Source organism: Crotalus tigris, unplaced genomic scaffold (assembly GCF_016545835.1).
Source record: "Crotalus tigris isolate CLP2741 ecotype Arizona unplaced genomic scaffold, ASM1654583v1 scf7180000023636.1099087, whole genome shotgun sequence".
NCBI classification, from domain to species: domain Eukaryota; kingdom Metazoa; phylum Chordata; class Lepidosauria; order Squamata; family Viperidae; genus Crotalus; species Crotalus tigris.
Window position 1 is genome coordinate 1,053,956 of NW_024100093.1, and position 24,679 is coordinate 1,078,634.

The 24,679-nt window shown below is 39.4% G+C and overlaps 1 protein-coding gene across 1 annotated transcript; it reads left to right on the forward strand.

The window, feature by feature from the left end:
* Positions 1-1,164: 1,164 nt before the first annotated feature.
* On the forward strand, positions 1,165-23,494 carry GCM1 (glial cells missing transcription factor 1). Its single transcript, XM_039320325.1, has 5 exons — positions 1,165-1,266; positions 2,883-3,135; positions 17,504-17,616; positions 19,219-19,338; positions 22,757-23,494. The coding sequence occupies exons 1-5, from the start codon at positions 1,165-1,167 to the stop codon at positions 23,492-23,494; spliced, it is 1,326 nt and encodes a 441-aa protein (XP_039176259.1).
* Positions 23,495-24,679: the final 1,185 nt, after the last annotated feature.

Consider the following 24,679-nt stretch of genomic DNA (forward strand, 5'->3'; position numbering starts at 1 on the left):
TTGATATCCTCAAGTGCTTGCTAACCAGCCAGATGTAAGTTGAGGACTACATATGTGTGTGTGTATGTTTGTGTGTGCTTTGTGTGTGTGTGCATGCGTGTGCATGCGTGCGTGTGTGTACCTTCCATTACTTTCAATATAACAATTTTGAGAACAGTTGGCTTATTTTTAAGATCATAAAAAACACACTTAACATTCTTTAAAATCCATCAGTCTTGATGTATTACCATGGGGCATTGCAACTCTTTCTTGCAAAATTTTGCAAGTAAGTTTGAAAAAATGTTTACATTTGTAAGTAGGTTTGCTCTGAGGTCTTTTACATTCCAAAAGACAATTGAAGACTTCATACTTTTCTACCGTAAAACCTGTAAATTAGACACACACACACACACACACACACACATACACAGGGGAGGGAGGGAGGGAGGGAGGGAGGGAGGGAGGGAGGGAGGGAGGGAGAGGGAAGGAAGGAAGGAGCAGGTTCTGTCTCCTGCTGTCACAATCCCAGACTAATTAAGGATTATCCATGACATTATCCAAGGCAAATATACATTCCCTGGGATAATGTTGCAGGATCCAATCTGAAATTTAATGTTTCAAGCTTTTGGACTCATGCTGGAGCCCATCCTCAGGGAACTTCTTTCTCTCTGCCAGAATGTAGAGAGAACAATCTACTGAACCCAAGTCCACCCCACCCATCAGTCTTACATATTTTACTATTAGCTAAGAAAGGTATGGAGTCCAAGAGAGGGAACAAGAGCTGCCATAATCCTTGTAATAAATTTGTAACAAAAAGAACAATTATGTCTTAAGGCACATTTATTTAAGAGTGAATTTAATGTAAAATAAGAGAAAGCTCTGGTTCCTAAAATTCTAGAACAATGGAAAGGACTTCTGCTGTAAACCTCTGCTAATGCCATCTTCCAAAGACCACACTCTTGTCTGGAAGCCACAGTTTCCATTGTCTTTGCTGCTTGCAAAACTTTTAATGGAACGGGTTTTTCTAGCAAAAGTATACTGATTTTATCTTTAATGAACAACCTATGATTTAGCTTCGGGAAATTGCTTCCTGGTCCTAAAGTGCTTGCTAGCTGGGACTGCCGTACCACTTCAAAAACTGACAGTGGAGGCTGTTCTTGTTACACCCAGGGGACAAATCCTGACATGCTGAGAGCTGTTACTGATGTTGGCATGGAACGAGAAAACTTGTCTTCTAAAAATGAGGAAGTTCTCAGCTGGGATATTAATGACATCAAACTTCCCAAGGTAGGTGGTTTCTAACGTAATGTTCCTTTTACACAAACATAAATTATTTTTTCCATATTAACTTTTGCAAAAACCATGGTCTATCTTTAGTCACTATTATTAATGCAGTATTTATTACTGGTAGTATTATTTCATATAATACTACCTGCATCAGCAGGTGGCAGCATCAGGCTGACCTTACCTGTGCTTGGAAGTTAAGTGGAGTGGGACCTTCTATTGGGATAAGAGATTACCTGGGCAGTAGGCTAAAAGTTGAAAACTTTTTCAGAGAAAGCAACAACAAACCATTTCCATTCTGTTTTCAAGAAAATTGCATGGACGTGTTAAGTAGATCACTAATTTGATTCAGAACATGCTTGAATTGAGTTGAGTTGAGTTGAGTTGAATTGAATTGAATTGAATTGAATTGAATTGAATAAGATGGCTGTGCCCTGAAACTAACATTCTGGCTGTGGGTTCATTTTAAACAAGGCTAAAGAAACCATGATTTAGTCTTATGTGCGATCCATTCAGTAGACTGTTTCTTGAGCTAAGCAGAATAAATTTCTATGTAAATATGTATATATAGGATTGTACTATTTTATTTAAATCTCTAGTGATCCATTGCAGTGTTTCCCAATGCAAACAACATTAAGATGTCTAGACTTCAACTCCCAGAATTCCCCAGTCCGCATGCACATCTCAGAGCTGCCAATGTTGGGAAACACTGATCAATGGGATGAGTCAACATCCAACCCATTGTCATCGAAACTAACACGTAATTCAAACCTCCAATTTGAAACCTCTGAAAGTCACTGGTTGACCCTGATGTTACGGAGAGGAGAATTCACCAAAGATTGGTGACACCCTATTAAATTGATCAAAATGGGCTTGGCAGCTTGTATTCTCATTCCAGCAATTGTTGCTATATTGTTGCAATATTTTTTCTATTCTTTCACCAAACTAATAGCCACAAACTAATGTATCATTTTTCTGATACATTTGCATTTTCCTCTGTGCACACATGGATTAAAACCACCTCTTGCAAGAAGACAGGTATATTTGGAATTGTTGAAGATGAGCGTAATTAACATTTCCCCTCTTGGGGAATGTAATTAACCTAGTTCTGTCATTCTCAGACATGCTAATATTTAATGACCTGGGGTCAGCAAGTAATAATGCATATATTAAATATAAAAGTCAGTAATGTATAAAAAGAAAAAATAAAGTAGCTTGAAACCTACTTTTGTCCTTGTACCGCCATCCCATGATATTAAAACAAGACAGATATTTTGGCTTGAATGCTGATTAATCAGCCTTGAAACAGAGTCACCGAAACAGATTCTCTCATCATGCTTAACTAAATTTCCATCGATTTCAGTGGAATATCCAATCCTATTACTGTATATATGACTAAAGGTTAAGAGCCATGGATGGGAAGTTAATGCCTAAATATTTTCTCTTCCAACCTTTGGTACGTTTTCTGGCAAGTCTTCTTCCTGGGTGTATAGCCTAAACTTTTCAAAATCATCTCAGCCTGTGTCACGAACTCAGAAATCTGCAGAACGAAAAACAGCTGTATTACTTTTTTTCCTCTCTCTTCATGTCAAATGTAAACTTCTTTGGCTTCCTCGCAGGATGTGAAACAGACAGACTGGTTTCAGGAATGGCCCGATTCCTACGTAAAATACATCTACGGCGCAGATGACAAAAATGCTCAGAGGCACCTGAGTAGCTGGGCCATGAGGAACACCAATAATCACAACTCGCGCATATTAAAAAAATCCTGCCTTGGCGTTGTGGTCTGTGACAGTGATTGCTCCACTTTAGATGGAGGGAAGTTGTACCTGAGACCAGCCATATGTGACAAAGCCAGGCAGAAACAGCAAAGTAAGTATGTCATAGGGACGAGACTGTTCTCCTGCACTCCTTGAGTTGGCTTCTCTTTCATAGAAAATATACTCAGGAATCATCCCTATAAGATCCTTTCTGCTTGCAGCCCAACTAACTTTAATCACAAGAGCCAATCCAACCATCCCCCTTAAAAAAAAAATCTGCAATCTAATGTTAAGCTACTACAAAAGTTCAGTGGAGATTCCATTGAAATAAATTAATGCAAAATCTTCAGGGTGATGCACTGAGTAACAGTAAATGATTGTGCTATGGAGATTTTCATGGCTTTTGATTTCTCATTGCCCAAATCTCAGTGCCTTTAGGATTTCCCTTGTATCTGGGTTGGGGTTAGCAGGTTGGGAGATATAATTTCATTTTTCCTAAGCACTATCATTTCAGGGCTCTGTCTGACCCAGCGCTGCGCTTATAGATGCAGTTAGGATATCTATTGTGTGATTCAGTATCAAGGGCTCATAGGAGTTTATGCTTCAAATCTGGTGAAGTCATCTGACGATATGCTCACTCAGTTCAGTCAGTCTCAGCAGGCCCAGATTTTTGTTTAATCGGCTGTTTTAGCCTGATCATGTGGTGCGGCTCAACCTCAGCTGATTTCGGCAGTGGAAACAGAAGTAGCCCGTCACATCAAGAGACACCAAAGGTTTTTTTTTGAAGGTGACCACGAAACACTTTCTGCAGTGGTTGCCAATTGGTGAATTTGGGGGAATCAAAGTTTGATGAGGATAACTTAAAAAGAGCTTTGAGTCTCCCCCCTCAGGTGAGACCAGGGAGACATGGACAAGAGGCCTTTGGTCTTTGGTAGACACATTTATTTATTTATTTATATTTTATTTTATGAGACTTATATACCGCTTTAAGTGTAAGCACTCTCTAAGCGGTGTACACCAGTAAGCAATGTATATATATATTTACATTGCCCCCAACAATCTGGGTCCTCATTTTACCTACCCCGGAAGGATGGAAGGCTGAGTCAACCTTGAGCCGGTGAGATTTGAACCGCTGATCTGCTGAACACAGTCAGCTAAAGTGGCCTGCAGTACTGCACTCTAACTGCTGCGCCACCTAGGTGGAAGTGCTTAACCTAAGAAGTTCATGTAATTCTTCCACCTCATATTCAAAGTTCCTACTAGTGTTCATAAGGCTGTTTTAAAAATTCTCTTTTGCTATAATTTTCAATCAGCTGATAGTTTGGGGGCATACATCTTACTACTACTATATTATTATTATTGTTATTGTTATTGATATTATTATTACTACAACTACCACTACTACTGTTATTTGCCTCCCAGAACCTACTGATTGGAGCAGATTACCACAATAGTAAATAAATAAAATTAAACATAAATAAATACTAGAAGAGCAGGAGAAACCCTGTTCTTTGTCTGTAGATTAGCTTAAGAAATCGGAAAAGGACACTGCTCCTTTATTGTTATTTTTATTTTTTTGAGTTGTAAGACTATCCCTTGTGTTCTGAAGTAGCCTCATCAAGAAGATCCTCTATGCATCACAAAAAAGAAGAAAGGTGATCCCATAATTTACACAATTACACATTTGCCCAATTTCTTCAAGGAAAATTCCTTAAGGGCCTTTGGTAATTTAAAAAAAGGATAAAAACCATAATGACAGTTGTATAACGTTTCCTGACACATATTGGAGACAGGACCACATGAAGATATTCAAAGACATGTCAGTGGTGAAAGATTTTTCCCTTATTGATATATTCCTCCCCTTGTAACACAGTCTACTAATATGGAATAGGATTAAGAGAATTTGTGAGTCATTATTGTCTTCAAAGCACTTTTGGGGGGCTATTGTTACTCTTCTGATATTTGCTTTCCTCCACCAAACGAAATGAGGAAGATTTCCAAACTATTGTGCTGATGATTCCATGAGGTATCAACTCCCCAAGAACTATTATCCAATGAAATAGAAACATCCTTCTATTTAAATAATTAGCCCAAGGGTAGGCAACTTTGGGGATAAGTGTATTTAGTTGAAATTTAAGAGCTTGATGGGGTTATTTTCACAGACCAGCTGTCATAAGAGAGGCTTATACATATACAGAGTGATTGATTGTAATGTATACACTGACCAAAATGTATACACTGCCAAGATTCCTCCCGTCCCTCCTCTCATTCTCTCTTCCTCTCTCCTTCCCTCACTTTCATTTTTAGATCAGTTGGACACAGTTTCAAACGAAGCCCTGTTGTGCAGTATCAGTCTCTCATTTTATTTTTTTAAGGATGTCTGTGGGATTTGCCTAGGTTCAAAAGGCATTTTTGGAAGTAAGAGGAGTTGGTTGTCCATATTCCATATATTTATATTCCATATAAATATAAGAATCCTCGTGGAGCAATGTAACAGAACATGAATAATTACTATAAAATTTACTAGTGAAACTTAGTAAATTAAATAGTGTGTGTCAGCAACATTTGGACTGGAGGACCTACAGGTAGAATAGGAGATCCAGGTGAACACATTTACCATTCTTAGTTTCTGCAAAAGAGAACCTGAAGAGTTATGCGAAAGAAAAAGATCCTATAAAAAACAATGCAGAACAATATTTCAAGGAGGGAAGAAGCAAAATGATTGTCAAAACAAGTTGTCATGACAGACCAAAAAGATGAAGGATGAAAGCCTTGGGCTACAAGAAAGATGCTGAATGCAGACTCTCAATGTCAAGCAATAAAGGTCAAGAATAGATGCCTCCAAGAGAATCAACACAGAGAAAGAAATAACAGGGAAAAGAATAATGAAAGCTATTTTTAAGATGACCCAAAAACCATAGAAAAGTTTACCGCTAAAGTAGGGATATTCAAGAATAATCACAGTAGACATCTAATCCAAGAAAATTGGGTTCCAGGAAGTTGGAAAGATTATACTGAAAGCCTTCACAAATTGGACTATAAAATGAATAAATATATAAAATAAATTATATATATATTGCCAAACACATTCATATATAAAAGTATATATAAAATTTAAATATAATTTATCTAAAAGACATATACGACTGCCTGTCTTATGTATTATAACCCTGAGTTGCTCACACAAACACATATGCCATCACACAAGGGGAGAAAAATGCCACATCAACAGGCAGGTTTCAGAAACAGAAGAGGGACATGAAATCAGGTAGCTAACATGCATGTGTGCAGAAGAAGTTAAAAAAATATTCATCCCAGGAAAGAAAGCTATAGCTTATTTATATATGCCCTCCCACTTCTCTGTTCCTAAAAAACCGGGGCCAATCACTTTCCTTCCATATGGGTATTCCTACCTAAATATGCTTTTATATGGGTATGCATATTATGCATATGTATGTGTACCCCCATGCATGTGCAGTATATGCATGTGTATGTGTGTGTAGTATTGTATATTTACAGTATATATATTTTCAGTATAAATGTGTATTAGCTTATATGTATACATATGTATTTATAGATATGTGCATACGGATGCAGAGAGAAAGAGAGAGAGAGAGAAAGATACACATGGATGTGCACATATCCATGAATACATATGTATACCTATGTATACTATACTAACCCAGTTAAACTGAAAGTATATACAAAATGAAAGCATCAAGGCATAATAACAAGGTTTTAAATAAAATTTTCTTTCTTATTGCCTTGCTGGTCTTTCGTAGCTTCTACAAATGCTATAGCTGGCATATCACAATAATTGCAACACTTTCTTTGTAACTAGAATATTCCTGGATTAAAACCTGGGGAAATTGTTTATAATTCTTCCATTTTGTTGTTTTGAACTTTGTATGTTTCCCTTGGCTTTTTTCAAATAAGTGTAGCGATTCACCATTTCACAGTTCTGCAGTCACTTAAGGTAGAAGAACTTAACTTACACAGAAAGAAAAAAAGTAATTAAGGGGGTTGGATCTTGCTGCTACCTTCAATCCAAATGGCAAAAGTTATACTTATTATCATATTATAGCATATATGATAAAAGCAGCTCTAGAAGACATTAGATACTAAGGTAGCCATTGATGTACTTGAAGTGATGTTTCTGCCTCTGGGACATTGTCAATGAACTGCTGTGGTTAGCCTGCAAAGCACATCAGTCAAAATGGACAGAAGTGTTCAAGATGATCTAAAGGGAAAAAGAACACTTTAATTTTTTTTAAATATATTTTATTGGTTTTTTGCAATAACAATCTTTAGTGCTTAGTAAACAGCATGTTGTCTGGGTTCATATATTTGAAAAAACAATCAATAATAATTAATTTCTATAATTCCATGATCAATATATTAATAAATAGTGTGTTTCCTTGAACTTCCCTTCTTCCAATGGTAGTTTCCTTTGTCAACATTAGATAAATATAATAATATTTTCAATACATACAAGGTGGGATATAAACATTTTTTATGTGTGTACAGATAACAATGACATCCATATATAACAATCTTTTCTAATTAGCTTATGTTCCAATTGTATTTGTAAAAGTCATCTTGTTAGGTCACTATGTGTCCTATTTTCAAAATTATTATTTAAACTTAATTTCCTCTCAGTATTCAAACCATTTTGTCAATCATAGTTTTCTCAAAATTAATTACCTAAATAGCCAAACTTTTCATTTACATACTGCATCCCAATATTTTCATATTTTATATATTATAAAGATACCATACTACCTATATATCCTATAACATACACAAATAACATCTTTTCTGAGCGGCTTATGTTTATAAAAGTCATCTTGTTGAGTCACTATATGTCCTATTTTCAAAAATCTTATTTAAGCTTACTTCCCCCTCAGTATTCAAATCATTCTTCTCAGTCATAATTCTCTCAAATGTAATTACCTTTAAATGGCTAAACTTTCTATCCACATACATCATCCCAGTATTTTAACATTTTATATATTATAAAAAAATACTATATTGCTTATTTCTCTTATCCCTCTTACTATAGGACCCCTTTATATCCAAAATTATCTATTCTTTTAACCATATTCAAACAAATGTTTAATCATGTAGTACTCCATCTGGTAAATCGAATCAGATCTCTTAAGTCTAACTGTAAGGACCCACCCCACTTTGCATCTTAAGAAGACAGAACTCTTGGAATAATTCTTCCAACAGGAATCCTTTATTAAGAGAAAATGGTTGCAGGCATGCTAGACAGGACTTGGGGTTCAAGCTCTCCCATTCAAGGTTTTAAGGGGTTCCCCAGTAGTCCCACCCAATCAACCCCCCTTCCAGTGATAGTTTCAAGTATCACAATTCCACCCCCTTTCTTCTTTCTTCCGTCTGAATGGAGACTTCAGGTAACTACATGAAAGGCAAGTACCCTGCTTTGTTATGATAAGGTTCTCTAGTGCTAACGCTTTGATGTTACAATAAACACACATTCAGCATTCAGCTCTTTGAAGTGTACTGAAGGAAGTGAGGGCCATAAAGCCCCTTTGTTCTCCCCCTTCTCTCCCTCTTATGGCAGAATCCAAAGAAGGCAGAATTGGGAGTTTCTATATTTGATAATTAAAGATGAAATATGATTGGATTCTGACATCCGGCCCCTCTTAAAAATAAGAGAGATCCACCTGAAAGAAAACACAAGTATAAAATTTAGTTAGGCTTGTTAGGATACTCTGTGTGAAACTTCTTCAATAGCTTCGGGACTCTGACATGACGTTTATGGACCCACTCATTTTGTGAGGGAGGGAGGTGTTTCCAGGCAACTAGGTACTGAGTTGCTCCATGATATCTCCTAGAGTCAAGGACTTCCTTTATTTCGAAGTGTTGTTCACCCTCCACCATGATTGGAGGTGGTGGGGGGGGGGATTTTTGGCCGTAGAGGTGACTGATGCTCTCTTTTCAGCAAGCTGCAATGAAAAATTGGGTGTATTTGCCTGAGATTTTTGGGTAATTCTAATTCTACTGTTACTGGATTTATGATTCTTTTAATTGGAAAAGGTCCTATATATTTTGGTCCAAGTTTTTTACAGGGCTGTAGGGACTTTAGGTATTTTGTAGATAAGTACACCATTTCTCCTATAATGAATGGTGTAGGCTCAACCCTTTTTTTATCGGCTTGTGTTTCATATGCCTGCCTAGCTTCATCTAGTGCTTTTCTGACTATTGGCCAGGTGTTTTGTAATTTCTCCATCCATTCTTTCAGCGAGGGGATCGTTGGTTCGTTTGGGGTTAATTCTGGCATGGGGTTGAAACTTTGACCGGTGGCTATTTGAAAAGGAGTGTAACCTGTGCTGGAGTGGACTGCATTATTGTAGGCAACTTCTGCAAAAGGGAGTAAGTCCGCCCACTCGGTCTGCTGGAAACTAAGAAAACATCTTAAATATTGCTTAAGTACGGAGTTCATTTTTTCAGCCCCCCCATTTCCTTGAGGGTGGTGGCTAGATGTCAGTCCCTGAGTGGTTCCTAAGAGGGATAAAAATTCCTTCCAAAATGCAGACGTAAATTGCACCCCCCTGTCAGAGATGATGCGTTGGGGTGCCCCATGCAATCTGTAAATGTGTTGGATGAAAAGTTTTGCTAAGGCTTTTGCAGTGGGAATCTTTTGGCAAGGGATAAAGTGCACCTGTTTGGAAAACAAGTCCGTGACCGTCCAGACCACAGTATTCCCATTGCTTTCTGGCAATTCCACTATAAAATCCATGGCTATTTCTCTCCAGGGGGCTGAGGGACTTGCCACTGTTTGCAATAGTCCTGGCACTTTCCCTTGCAACCTCTTTGCCGTGGCACATTTTGGACAACTGGCTATATAACTTTCAATGTCCTTTTTCATGGATGGCCACCAAAATTGCCGTTTAATTAAATGTAAAGTTTTTACAAATCCAAAATGCCCTGCTGATTTTGTGTCATGGCAAAGGTGCATGAAAGTTACTCTTTGAGTTGTTGGTATATATAACTTTTCCCCTACCCAAGGCAACCCGTCTCTCATTGTGCACACATTTTTGTTTTTCTGGAACCATTCATCTGTTTCCAAGCTTTTTCTGAATTCAATCCCAGTTTGGCTGTCCAGTTGTGGTTTTATTTTGGCTTGGGTTCTTGTGGTTACTGGTGCTGCCAGTTGTGACTCTGCCATTATTGGTCTAGAGTCTGTGGTTCGTGCGCTGTTATATTGGGGCATGCGAGATAGTGCATCTGCCAGGAAGTTCTTTCTTCCTGGTAAATGTTTGAGCTTAAATTGGAATTGGTGAAAATGCTGGGACCAGCGGGCTTGTTTGGGATTGAGTTTCCTGGAAGTTTTCAGGGCTTCTAAATTTTTGTGATCAGTCCACACCTGGAAGGGGATTTTGTTGCCTTCCAGGAACTGTCGCCACGTGAGTAATGCCCAACGTATCCCATAAGCCTCCTTCTCCCATACGGGCCAGCGCTGTTCTGTTTCCGTGAGTTTCTTGGATGTATATGCACAGGGTTGCAATACTGCATCATCATTTTCTTGTAATAGCACAGCCCCCACTGCCACATCACTTGCATCTGCCTGTATTACGAAGGGCTTGTCCATGTCTGGGTGCCTTAGTATTGGTTCGGCAGAAAAAAGTCTCTTTAGTCTCTCAAACGCTGCTTGGCACTCCATTGTCCATGTTAGTGGCTGGCTAGGTTTTACTGAGGATGCTCCCTTCGTTTTTAGTAAGTTAGTGAGGGGCAAGGCTATCTGTGCAAATGAGGGGATGAATTGGCGGTAAAAGTTTGCAAAGCCCAGGAAACTTTGTAGTTGCTTTCTTGTGCGGGGTGGTGCCCAATTTAGTACTGCTTTGACCTTCTCTGGGTCCATTTCAATGCCCTGTGGGGATATGCGATAGCCTAGGTAGTCTATCCTTTCCTGGTGGAATTCGCATTTTGAGAGTTTGGCATATAGGTGAGCGGCTCGCAGCTTCTTTAAAACCGCTCTGACAAGTTTGACGTGTTCTTCTTTTGTTTCAGTAAAGATAAGAATGTCGTCCAAGTAAACAAGGACCCCCTTAAACAGGTGCTCCCTTAGAACGTCATTGATTAATTGCATAAAGACTGCAGGGCCCCCTTGTAATCCAAATGGCAAGACTTTGAATTGATAGCACCCCATGGGGCAGTTAAATGCAGTCTTCCATTCGTCCCCTTCCTTGATTCTCACTCGATAGTAAGCTTCCCTTAAGTCTAGTTTAGAAAAAATTTTCCCTTTCGATAGGTGTGACAGCATGTCTTTCATGAGGGGCAGCGGGTATAGGTTGCTTTCACTGATTGTATTCAGGGCCCTATAATCCACGCATAAACGTAAAGAGCCATCCTTCTTCTCTCTAAAAAGGACCGGGGCAGCCACTTTAGGCTTGGCTGGCTCAATGAAACCTCTCTCCAGGTTTTTTTTTATAAATCTTTCCATTTCCTCCTTCTCCTTTGGGCTCATGGAGTATAATCTGGGCTTCGGGAGTTTTGCCCCAGGCTTGAATTCAATGGTACAGTCTGTGGGTCGGTGGGGGGGGAGCTCATTCGCCCTCTCCTCACTGAAGACTTCAGCAAGGTCCCTATATTCCTCTGGTATTTCTGTTAATCTTTTTTCCTCTCCTATGGATGCTTTTTCTATTCTTGATTCTGGTAGCCTCCCTTGGGGTTTTAAGTCCATAGGGTCCCCCTTCGGGAATTTGATTTCTGTCGTCCTCCAATTTACCCAGGGGTTCCATTTTTTCAACCATTCCATCCCTAGAATCATTGGGCATTCCATACCTGGGGTCACCACAAACGTTAAGTCCTCTTCATGGTTGCCCAGGGAGAGATGTATTGGCAAAGTGGCTAGGGTAGCTGGCACCCCCCCTGCTATGGATCCATCTAGCTGGCCAAATGAGATTGGTTGTTCCAGTCTCCTGGATGGGATGCCCAGATTCCCCACTAGTGTTGGGCTAATGAGGCAGCGGGTACAGCCAGAGTCTATTAAGGCTTTCACCTTCACAGCTTCGGGCATGGGGGGGATTAATATAGTCACTGTTTCCTCGGCGGTGCCTCTTCAATATGTCGATTTCTGCTTCCTCTGCCAAGACGTACCATTCCTCAAGTCGATGTGGGTCCCCTCGGGGCAGGCAAGCATCATATAGATCATAGTTTAGTCCGTCTTTGAAATGGCCAAGGAGGATGTCTTCTGGCCAATTCAGTTTGCTGGCAATGGCCCGGAATTCTTGTGTATACTCAGCCACTGGGCGTTTGCCCTGCCTCATCGTTGTTATTCTTTCACGGGCTTTGCGATCAGCCAGGGGGTCTTCAAATCGTCTTCTCAAAGAGGACATGAAACGGTTGAAGTTACTGAGTTCTGGGGCATTGGAGTCATGCAAGTTCACTACCCAATCCGCAGCTGGTCCATCCAGGGCAGATTGCACGATCCGGATGCGGGCTTTGTCGCTGGGAATATCCTGCCCATATTCCTCCATGTAGCTGAGGACTTGGGTTAGGAAAAACCCCAAGCGTGTTGGCTCCCCTTTGAATTTCACTTCCAACGGTGGACGTCTTGGAATGGATCGGTGCCTCTGTTGTGGGTGGTAGTGCCTTCCGTCCAGATTGCCATCTGTGGTCCGGTAGGGGGTGGGAGCTCCTGGATCAGTAGATGTCCCTGGGGTTGCAGGTTCCATGTCCCCCTCGGTGTCTCTCCCTTTGCGGCTCCAGGAACTGGGGCGGCCGTAGGGTTCAGTATTCTCCTCTCCTAGGGAGCTGAGAGTTCTCTTCATCAGGTCAATAGCTTTCTCTAGGATCCAGTCTGAGTACGGTGCCCAGCTTCCTCCCTCTTCACTTGCGTGCAGGGATTTCTCCATCTCCTGCTTCCATTCTGGTTGCTTGGTCCCCCGTCTCAGGGTCACCTTTCTTGATTCCTTTCCCCACTCACTTTTCTTTCCAACGCCCATCGACCAGCGAGGCTTGTGGTCCTGTGTCTCCACCACTTCTTCTCCTGAGGAATCTGGCCTCTCGGATCCCAACATCTGGCAAGGTTCCAACTGGGTCAGCGGCTCTCTTTCCAGGGAGTTTTCCCCCTCTCTTGCTCCATTGTCTGACATGGTAAATTTTTGCAAAATCCCCCGGCAAGGGTCTTCCTTCCAGGTGGATTAATTTTGCAAGTCCTGTCTAATGTAAGGACCCACCCCACTTTGCATCTTAAGAAGACAGAACTCTTGGAATAATTCTTCCAACAGGAATCCTTTATTAAGAGAAAATGGTTGCAGGCATGCTAGACAGGACTTGGGGTTCAAGCTCTCCATTCAAGGTTTTAAGGGGTTCCCCAGTAGTCCCACCCAATCAACCCCCCTTCCAGTGATAGTTTCAAGTATCACAATTCCACCCCCTTTCTTCTTTCTTCCGTCTGAATGGAGACTTCAGGTAACTACATGAAAGGCAAGTACTCTGCTTTGTTATGATAAGGTTCTCTAGTGCTAACGCTTTGATGTTACAATAAACACACATTCAGCATTCAGCTCTTTGAAGTGTATTGAAGGAAGTGAGGGCCATAAAGCCCCTTTGTTCTCCCCCTTCTCTCCCTCTTATGGCAGAATCCAAAGAAGGCAGAATTGGGAGTTTCTATATTTGATAATTAAAGATGAAATATGATTGGATTCTGACACTAACTCTAGCCTTCTTCTTTTGCTAAATAGCTTTCCAAGTTAGCGTATTCCGCTTGCCAGGAAGTTCCTATATTTTTGTAGGTGTTGTTGGGAGGGAAAAAGAACACTTTAAAATTGCAACAAGAAAATGTTCCTCAAGTTCACATTCATGATGGAAAGGAGATGCCTGTCCTCCAAAAGTGGTTGCTACTCCATTCTGGTGAGAGAGCAGCTAGGCAACACCTGAGACAAGATCGTGAATGATATTTTGACAACAACCAAGATGAAAATAGTTATGGCAACAGCCTTTCTAAAGGTAATGCGATTATGAAACTTGGACATTAAAAAAGAGTGAGACAAAGAAGACAGAGACATGGAACTATTGGTTTTGAGATGAATATTAAGTACTGTGGAGTGCAAGAAGCAGTGCTTTTTTTCTTAAAAAAAAAAAGGTGCTGGAACTCACACACGTCATACAACCCGCCTTGCCTACCCTACAAGGTTCCATCCAAAAAAGGTGCCAGAACTCTGTTCTGGACATTCTATGAGAAAAAAAGCCCTGGCCAGAAGAACCCATAAGTCCTGGACAAGCTAAAACTGACTGACTACTTCCTTGATACTTATCATCAGCAAACAGAAAATCATATCTTTCGGATATCTGATGCTAACAGACAATGGCCCATTCTGGGCAAGGTTGAAGAATGTAGAAGGCAGAAAAGTCAAGTGGATGGATGGGATAGAATGGATTACTAAAATCTTGGAGGTAGACAGATTGTTGCTGGATCTACCTTTGTTCCTCTCCAGGTCTCCAGGATTTGAGTCTGACTCAATGTGTGTGGATCACAATAAATTGTGGCAAGTTCTTAAAGAGATGGGAATACCAGACCATCTTATTTGTCTCTTGAGAAACCTATATGCGGGTCAAGAAGCAACAGTGAGAACTGGACACGGAACCACTGATTGGTTCAAAATTGGAAAAGGAGTTCGGCAAGGCTGTATACTGTCGCCCTGCCTATTTAACTTATATGCAGAGCACATCATGAGAAGGCAGGGCTAGATGAAACAAAAGTTGGAATTAAGATTGCCGGGAGAAATATCAGCAACCTAAGAATGCAGATGATACCACTCTAATGGCAGAAAGTGAAGAGGAACTAAAGAGCCTCTTGATGCGGGTGAAGAAGGAGAGTGCAAAAGTTGGCTTGAAACTCAACATTAAAAAACCAAAATTATGGCATCCGGCCCTCTCAAGTCCTGGCAAATAGATGGGGAAGAAATGGAGGTAGTGACAGATTTTATTTTTCTGGGCTCCAAGATCACCTCAGATGGGGTCTGCAGCCAAGAAATTAAAAGACGCTTGCTCCTGGGGAGGAAAGCTATGGCAAATCTAGACAGCATTCTAAAAAGCAGAGACATCACCCTGCCAACAAAGTGCGTATAGTCCAGGCCATGGTTTTCCCAGTTGCAATGTATGGCTGTGAAAGTTGGACCATAAGAAAGGCTGAGCGCAAAAGAATTGAGGCCTTTGAACTATGGTGCTGGAGAAGACTCCTGCGAGTCCCTTTGACTGCAAGGCGTTCAAACCGGTCAGTCCTAGAAGAGATCAACCCCGACTGCTCTTTAGAAGGCCAGATCCTGAAGTTGAAACTCAAATACTTTGGCCACCTAATGAGAAGGAAGGACTCACTGGAGAAGGGCCTAATGCTGAGAAAGATTGAGGGCAATAGAAGAAGGGGACGACAGAGAATGAGATGGCTGGATGGAGTCACTGAAGCAGTAGGTGTGAACTTAAATGGACTCCAGAAGATGGTAGAGGACAGGAAGACCTGGAGGAACGTTGTCCAGGGGTCGCAATGGGTCGGACACAACTTCGCAATTAACAACAACAACGGCACCTACAGGTAGTCCTTGACTTACAACCATTCCTTTAGTGACCACTCAAAGTTACAAGGGCACTGAAAAACGTGACATGATCGGTTTTCACCTTTATGACCATTGCAGCGTCCCCAGGGTCATGCGATGAAGATTTGGGCGTTTGGCAATTGGGATGTATTTATGACATGTGATCACCATTTGCAATCTTCCCAACTGGCTTCCCACAAACAAAGTCAATGGGGAAAGCCAGATTCACTTAAAACCACATGATTCACTTAACAATTTCAGTGATTTACTTAATTGTGACAAAAGGGGACAAAGCTCACTTAACAACTGCCTTGCTGAACAACAGAAATTTTGGGCTGAACTGTGGACATAGGTCAAGAACTACCTATAATTAACTAATCTCCTTCTCTTTCCCGACTTTCTTTACAGATGTGGTATATGCTTTGCTATTATATTTGAAAACTATTTTTAAAATGTTGAGTAATATAAAGCATACTTTTACAAGCTGATGTTTATCGTTAATAGTGTTGTAAAAAATATTGCAACGGTAGAGAAAGTCAGATAAAGTATAACTTTCAGCTACTAAGTTCTTTTACAAAACAACTTGAGGCAATTTTGGAACGCTGTAAATAGATACCTTGTCAAATATTTTTGCTTGGAAAAATATGAACGGTAATATTGAGGCTGTAATCGTTCGTCCATTTATTTCAAAGAGTTTTTTTTCTGGGGAAACATAATTGGGTTTATGTTATGAAATCATGCATAGGTCCTTTCGTTAATTAATGTGTACCTATGAATAGAATAGAACAGGATAGAACAGGATAGAATAGAATAGAATAGAATAGAATAGAATAGAATAGAATAGAATAGAATAGAATAGAATACTTTATTTGGCTATATCTGATTAGACACACAAGGAATTTATCTCTGGTGCATTTGTCTCTTTTTCTAGAACAAATATTTAGGATTTATAAGCAAGCAAAAGTGAACAAGTTTGAACAATATTTAGTGGACAGAACAATGGATAGAAATATTCCATTTATTTCAGTGGGCTCTACACATCATTAAAAATCCAAGGTCCACGTGTAGACTTCTTTTAATCCAAACCCTTGCATACATGAAAAATTACTCCTGGAGTTTAGGAGAAGTTTTGAAATGTATCGTATGCTGTATGAAAATCAGAAAGCCCCCTGTACATGTGAAATCACTTTTATATGAACAAATCAAATATCCTTGAAAAAGAATGTCCTTGAAATAAATAGCACATACCAGGCGGTTGCAGTGGCCTAGCAGTTAAGATCCTGTGCTTATCAACTATAAAGTTAACAGTTTGAGACCCAAGTGCTGCGGACAGGGTGAGCTCCCATTGCTTGTCCCAGCTCCTGCCAATATAGTAGTTTGAAAGCATACAAATGTGAGTAGATAAATAGCTACCAATTCAGTGGGAAGGTAACATCATTCTGTGCTTCTTGGCATATAGTCATGCTGGCCACATGACTATGGAAGCATCTTTGAAAAGTATAGGATCCCTTGGCCAAGAAATGGAGATGAGACAGTGCTCTAGAGTCAGATACAACTGGACAGGGGAAACCATTACCAGTTTTCTTTTAACCAAATAAATATGCTTCCAATCTGGATCAGGAAAGCTTAAACTTTTGCACTGGATAATGACCATTTCTAATTATACTCATTTTTATTTTTATAAAAACCTTCTCCAGATTTGTAGATTTCAATTATCGGACTTCTCACTTAGGGTGTGGCCACTACTGAAATTTCTGGGACTGTAGTCCACATATCTGGTGGGGATTCAGGTTTGGAATTCTACATTAAATTATGATTTAGATGCTCATAATGATGATTATTGCTGTATAACCTGAAGACTGGATTAATCTTACACTATGCTTTGAATGGAAGTAATGAGTAGTCCATGTCCTGTAGGGAAACCATGTCCTAATTGTAATGGGCCTTTGAAACTGATTCCATGTCAAGGCCATGGTGGATATCCTGTAACAAACTTCTGGAGACATGAAGGACGGTTCATATTTTTTCAGGTAAGTAAAAACAAAACAAATATTTGATTCATTTAGAGCGAGTTCACATGGACCTGTTTTATTTTGATGATGAGCAATGCATGATATTGAAAGGGTAGGGACAAAAACCTGGTAGGAACAATGATGGAAGAGGACTATACCCTTTGGGTTCTTCTTGGAAGCTTCCAATATTCATCTAGTTTGCCAAAGTGGAACCTGGGATGTAGACTAATCAGGTTTTTGTCCATCAGGATGTTCTTAACCCAGGGGATGTTTGGCCTTATATTTTGCTTTGGGGGATCCAGGAAGTCTTTCTAATTTGGGACCAATCTTATACAAGTTGGGTCATACCAGCAACTGCTAGAAGCTTGTTGAAAGAAATGACACAAAACTCACAAAACAGTACCATCAACCAAATCCAGAAAAGCTTCTAAATTTCTGTCTTTGTTCCCTGATCTAGAGAGACATGACCATGGTATGTCCCCATTAAATGATTAGAGCCCAACCATGTCCTTAATTATTAAAGATAAATCCCATTGGGTTATCTGGTAGCCAAAGCGAATGTCTTGGGTCAATATTTCCAACCAAACCGATGTTAAAATTCAACCACACAAAACACCACATGCCACTTTGCACTCTTCATTGAGCTTATATTGATTTGCAACCAGTTCATGAAATCCGATTTCTTCCATAACATTTTCCCCATACTTCGAGACTGCAAGCCCTGGAAAGCCCCATCTAGGAGGAACAAAATGATTGGGATTCTTAGGAATTGCAGTTCTAGAAGGTGTTAAATCATATTTTAAACCTGATTTGATGCTTAAGCATATTTAATAGGATACCTCTTTCCCACATAATCCCTGAATCTGAAATCATATATACATATATGTACATACAAATACATATATATTTTTAGATCTATTATTGAACTAAATAGTACCCAAATATGTTATCCTATCTAATTTCTAATTTTATTAATTAAATGCAAATAGTAGCCTGGTCTAGATAAAATCCCCCCCAAAAGTCTAATCATTTCTTTAAAAATAATTCACAGTCTCTGTGAAATTTTAAAAACTCCATGCATTTTAATACCGTAGTTTTTTTTAAAAAAAAACCATATAAACAAATAAGTTAGTAGAAGGATGAGATTTCTTTCCCCCCACATATGGTGAAGATGATCTACATCAGGAAAATGTACTTTCAATTAAGTAAATAAAATCAAGAATTGGAGCAGGTTGACAAATAACTTTAGGAATAGAATAGAATAGAATAGAATAGAATAGAATAGAATAGAATAGAATAGAATAGAGCTGGAAGGGACCTTGGAGATCTTCTAGTCCAGCCCCCTGCTCAAGCAGGAGAACCTATGCCATCTCAGACAAGTGACTGTCCAGTCTCTTCTTAAAATCCTCCAGTGATGGAGCACCCACAACTTCTGAAGGCAAGCTGTTCCACTGGTTAATTGTCCTCACTGTTAGGAAATTTCTCCTTAATTAAATTCCTTAACTTAATTTAGAGCCCTAAGGCCATTCTGGAATTTATACCTCTTTCACTGGTATGCATGATACTATAAATTGTTTCTTATCTTTATATTATTATGCCTCTTTTCATTTATTTGTTAAGTCAAAGGGAGCTCATGATCACCCAAGACCAGAAACCAAACTGGAAGCAGAAGGAAGAAGGTCAATACAAAAAGCATATATTTCAACTTCTCCAAGACTGAAGAGGAACAGAGAGATGGAGGTAAATTTTTGTGGAATCCAATACCCAAATGACCACATACTGTTGTCACAGATGGGCCTCCTGAAGCTGAGCATCCACCGAGGACTCAGCAAGAAGGGGGAATTGACTGAAGGTTTGGTATTAGTAAAGCCTGAGTACAATTTGCCCTCCCTGGAGTTATGTTCCTCAATAGGGATGGTTCCTTTGGTGGCAACCATTTCTTTATAATATAATAATCCAAAGAAAAATCAAGCTAAGACAGACATGTCAAACTCGCGATGTCACGTGATGTCGTGCAATGTATCGGAACAGTTTTGCCATTGCCGGTGATGGGGTGGGCAGGACTTCTGGATGACGTGTCCGGCCTGCGGGCTGGCAGTTTGACACCCCTGAGCTAAGAGGTAGCACTTAGGTAGCACTTAGTCAAATTTGGCTGATCTAAAAAAAAAAAAAAAATTCTACAAAGTCACACTAGTAAACACTTGTATTGGAGACCACCAAAAAACCCCATCAAAACCATCAACTGGGAAGTCAAAAAGTCAAATTCTGGGAGAAGGCAATGGCCAAACTCTTCCATATGATTATGCTTTATTGTTTTATATATTTGTTGTACGCTGCCCAGAATCACTTTTTTGTAAGATGGGCAGCTATATAAATTTGCTGTGTAAATAAATAAATAAATATTATTTCTAAGACACCCAAAAGAATATTGACATGGAATCACCAGTAGTCAGCCTCCATGGAAGGGACACTTTCCCTGTAAATTTATTATTTTTAAATGTGAATTTATCTCTCTAATGTTATTTTTTAATATTTTTAATTGTTTTATCATAAAAAGTAAAATAGAAAACAGAAAAACAAACAAACAAAACAAAACAAAAGCATACATCTAACACCAGCATCAATAAGAAAGAAAAATATATAGTGTACAAAAAAGAAGAAAAATTTATCAAATAAATTTAACATTTAACATGTAGGCTTCACTCTGGGTGCTGAAAGAAAAGAAAAAGCAGTAAATTCTCCTCTTTTACACACACACACACACACACACACACACACATATATATATATAGTAGATCACAACCTACTACTTGACAAGACAGAAAAATGTGGGGTAGATAGCATCACCACCAGATGGATCCGCAGCTGGCTGACCGGCCGTACTCGGCGTGTGGTTCTCAATGGAACCGCATCTACATGGAGGGAAGTGTGTAGTGGGGTGCCTCAGGGCTCTGTTCTGGGCCCAGTGCTCTTCAACATCTTCATCAATGATTTGGACGAGGGGATAGATGGGGAACTCATCAAATTTGCAGATGACACCAAGCTGGCAGGAATAGCTAACACTCCAGAAGACAGGCTTAAGATATAGAAGGATCTGGACAGACGTGAACACTGGGCACTATCTAACAAAATGAAATTCAATGGTGAAAAAAGCAAGGTTCTACATTTAGGCAAGAAAAACCAAATGCACAGGTACCTTGCTCAATAGTAGTAACAGTGAGATGGACCTCGGAGTCCTAGTAGACAATCACCTAAATATGAGCCAGCAGTGTGCTGCAGCGGCCAAAAAGGCCAACACAGTGCTAGGCTGCATTAACAGAGGGATAGAATCAAGATCATGTGAAGTGTTAATACCACTTTACAATGCCTTGGTAAGGCCACACTTGGAATACTGCATCCAGTTTTGGTCACCGCGATGTAAAAAAGATGTTGAGACTCTATAAAGAGTACAGAGAAGAGCAACAAAGATGATTAGGGGACTGGAGGCTAAAACATATACAGAACGGTTGCTGGAATTGGGTATGTCTAGTTTAATGAAGAGAAGGACAAGGGGGGACATGATAGCAGTGTTCCAATATCTCAGGGGCTGCCACAAAGAAGAGGGAGTCAAGCTATTTTCCAAGGCAGGACAAGAAGCAATGGATGGAAACTAAGCAAGGAGAGAAGCAACCTAGAACCAAGGAGAAACTTCCTGACAGTTAGAACAATTAACCAGTGGAACAACCTGCCTCCAGAAGAGGTGAATGCTCCAACACTGGAAGTTTTTAAGAAGAGACTGGACAGCCATTTGTCCAAGATGGTATAGGGTTTCCTGCCTGAGCAGGGGGTTGAACTAGATGACCTCCAAGGTCCCTTCCAACTTTTTTATTATTATTATCATCATCATCATCTATATCTATATACTATAGATATAGCTACAGGTATAGATATAGATATGTACAGATATAGATATATGAAGAAAAAGCAGTCAATAGGTTGAGCTAAACATTACACTCTTCTTCAAATGCCTGGTAACCATCTGTTATATTTAGCCCGTAGAAAGTCCACAAACAGTTTCCAGTCTCTTGTAAAACTGTCTTGTCCATTATCTCTAATTAAAGCAGTTGATTTCTCCACCTCTGCAAATTCAGTCAATTTCAAAATCCACTCTTCAACAGTCAGCATTCCTTTTTCTTTCCACTATTTGGCAAGTACAATCCTCACAGCCGTTACCATGTGCAGGAATAGCACCCCAAATTGTTTTTCAATTGGCTTGTCCATCAAACCTAACAGAAAAGCTTCAGGTTTCATTGATATTCGTGTCTTAAATATTTTCTGCATAGTCATTGTTATGTTTATCCAGTATGTTTTCACATATTTGCAAGACCACCACATAGCATAAAATGAATCTAGATTTTGACTACATTTCCAGCACTTATTAGAAATCCCTTTATACATTTTCACTAGTCTATCTGTGAAGTACCAACCATACGTCATTTTATAAAAGTTTTCTGTGAAGCTATAATTTAATGTGAATTTTAGTCCATTTGTCCATGCATTCTCTCATTTATCTAGCATTATATTATACTAAAAAAAACCTGCTCAAAATTTTGGGTGTAATGTCATTATTAAGTTACTTATCAGCTCCCTTAGAAAGGAATAGCTTTCATTTGCTGAAACCTTTCTTGGTCTTTCTGGCTCTATTTCTGGAGGAGGAAATTTTACATTTTCTTATTAGTCTTACCAGAAGTAACTTATTGCTTCGCAAAAAAAAAAAAAAAAAAATACATCAGATGTAACCATCCAGCACAGAAAAAAGACAGGATTCTGTTTTAAGGTCAAGTTAAATGTAGAGAGAAAATGGAGAAAGCAGAAAAAGTGAGTTAAAAATTCTTCCTAGTGGAGAATATGACTCCCTCTTTGGGGCAAGTTGACTGATCCTATCGGGCCTTTTTTTCCCACAACGATCAAATTTGCCTTTATTTGCGTTTTGACTGTCTGTGTGAGAACTGACTCTCACAGTAACTGAGAACATTCAAAAGGTTGAATCAAAGAGCAGGGTGACTTCACATGATAATTTGAGTAGGTACCCAACATTTGGAGTTCAACTATAATTTTGCTTTGAGAATGAATGGATCTTTATTAAAGCTGAATTGTATTATGATGGATTTTTCTTAAGTCCCTGACAGGAGAGATGCAAAGGGATGATACTTTACTGTTAATTGTTCCCAAACATGAAGACCGAATATCGCACAATAACTTCAGTGGATACTTCAGAGAGAACCCATCTCAAGAACTAAATAATTGCTTGACTTTCACCAAAGGCTTCAGTTCCACAAAGTTGCCCTATGTATTAGAGCACACTCCAGATATGGGCTACAGCAAATACTTGGACAAATACAAGCCAATTGGAAGCAGTGAATATGATAGTGGAGACCCAATGGAATTGTTAGCGTCTGACTGTTCTGAATATGGGGAGCCAGAAAGCTGGAATCAAAACCCTGACTTAGGAAGGCATCTTCCATCAATGAAATATGTCAGTGGCTCTACTACAGTTCTGCCAGGTCTACCCAGCGAGACTCCATCTTCCTTTAATACAGTAGATTTAAGTCCCCAACATGTTCCTAGTAGGTGGGAAACCTCAGTGAAGGTTGGTTACCACTCCTTCAGATCTCCTGGAAATATACTTGTGGAAGATATATCTGAAATCAAAGCACCCCTGTTCTGTAACAGCAGCCAATCCTTTTGCCAGCTGTCTCCAGAGGATCCTTACCTCATGGGAGATGCTGCCCATCACTATTACCAGAATTCCTTACCCCTCAAAAGGAATGAGTGGCCCAACGAGGAAGACCAAAAGTATACAAATCTTGACCACTGCAACAATGAGAAGTTTTTCAACTTCTTTCCTTTGCGGTGAAGCTCTTTTATCATCTCCCCCGAGTTGTGAGATAGATTCTCAACTATTATGAACATGGTGTTGCTACTTGATTCCGGGTGTCAGTTAAGTTATATCCTATATTGGTATTCTTTTGCATTTTGTTGTTGAATTTCTGATTTTTTTCAATTTGTGCAGCAATTTGTGTAAAATATTTCACAGCAGATAAGTTGACTATCTTATGCCTGCATTAGTGGATTAATCATGAAAGTACAGACTGAGAGTTCCACTGATTTGATGCACTCCTCTGCATACAGTGAGATCTATTTGTGTATCTATCAAATTTTAAAGCTATTTTTTTATTTTTCTCAGAGTGAGAAATATTTTTTAATAAAAATATAGAACTACTTTTATTCAAGAATGATCATTTTACAAGTAAACCCTTAGTATGTATCAATCTGGCACAAGACCTACATGTGTTGCATTCCAACTAGCTACTTTATTGGTCTCTGCCCATAGTACAGGAATCTTCCCAGATTGACAGCCTTCATTTGATAAAGACCAGATAAGGCTCAGAGGCTTTTGAAGGAGGGGATGGTTGCTTATTCTCTTGTATTTATGTAGGGAGTCCAGGCTGATTTCTTGCTTGAGCTCTCCTTCAATCCAGAATGGTTGCTCTCCAACAATACAACTAACTTACCATCTTTTCACCTTTTGCTTTGAGTAGCAAGATGTAATCAAATTTCACAATGATATTCTGGAATTCCAAATGCTGATATTCGTTGCTATTTTGATGTTTTGATTATGATTACAAGGATATTTTTACACCTTAATTTATAGATTGTCCACAAAAGCGTCATAGCTTCTGAACATCACACATTAAAAACTGTCCTGGTACAGACCAAAATGATTTTTAAAATGCTCTTTTGTAAGTGGTCCATTTTTTGTACACAATAAAAACCCGTTTCTTTGCTTGGAAAGCAGAAACTCGAAAGTTGGCAAAGGGAACATATGATCAGATCAGCCTGTATATTTGGCAGAAAGGTAGATTAGCAGATCTTCCAACTTTTTACACCTGAGAGAAGCAGTAGCAATACCACTTAGACTTCTATAGCACTTCACTTTGCTTTGCAGCCCTCTCTAAGCAGTTTGTGGAGTCAGCATTGCCCCCAACATTCTGGGTCTTCGTATTACTGACCTTGGGAGGATGGAAGGCTGAGTCAACCT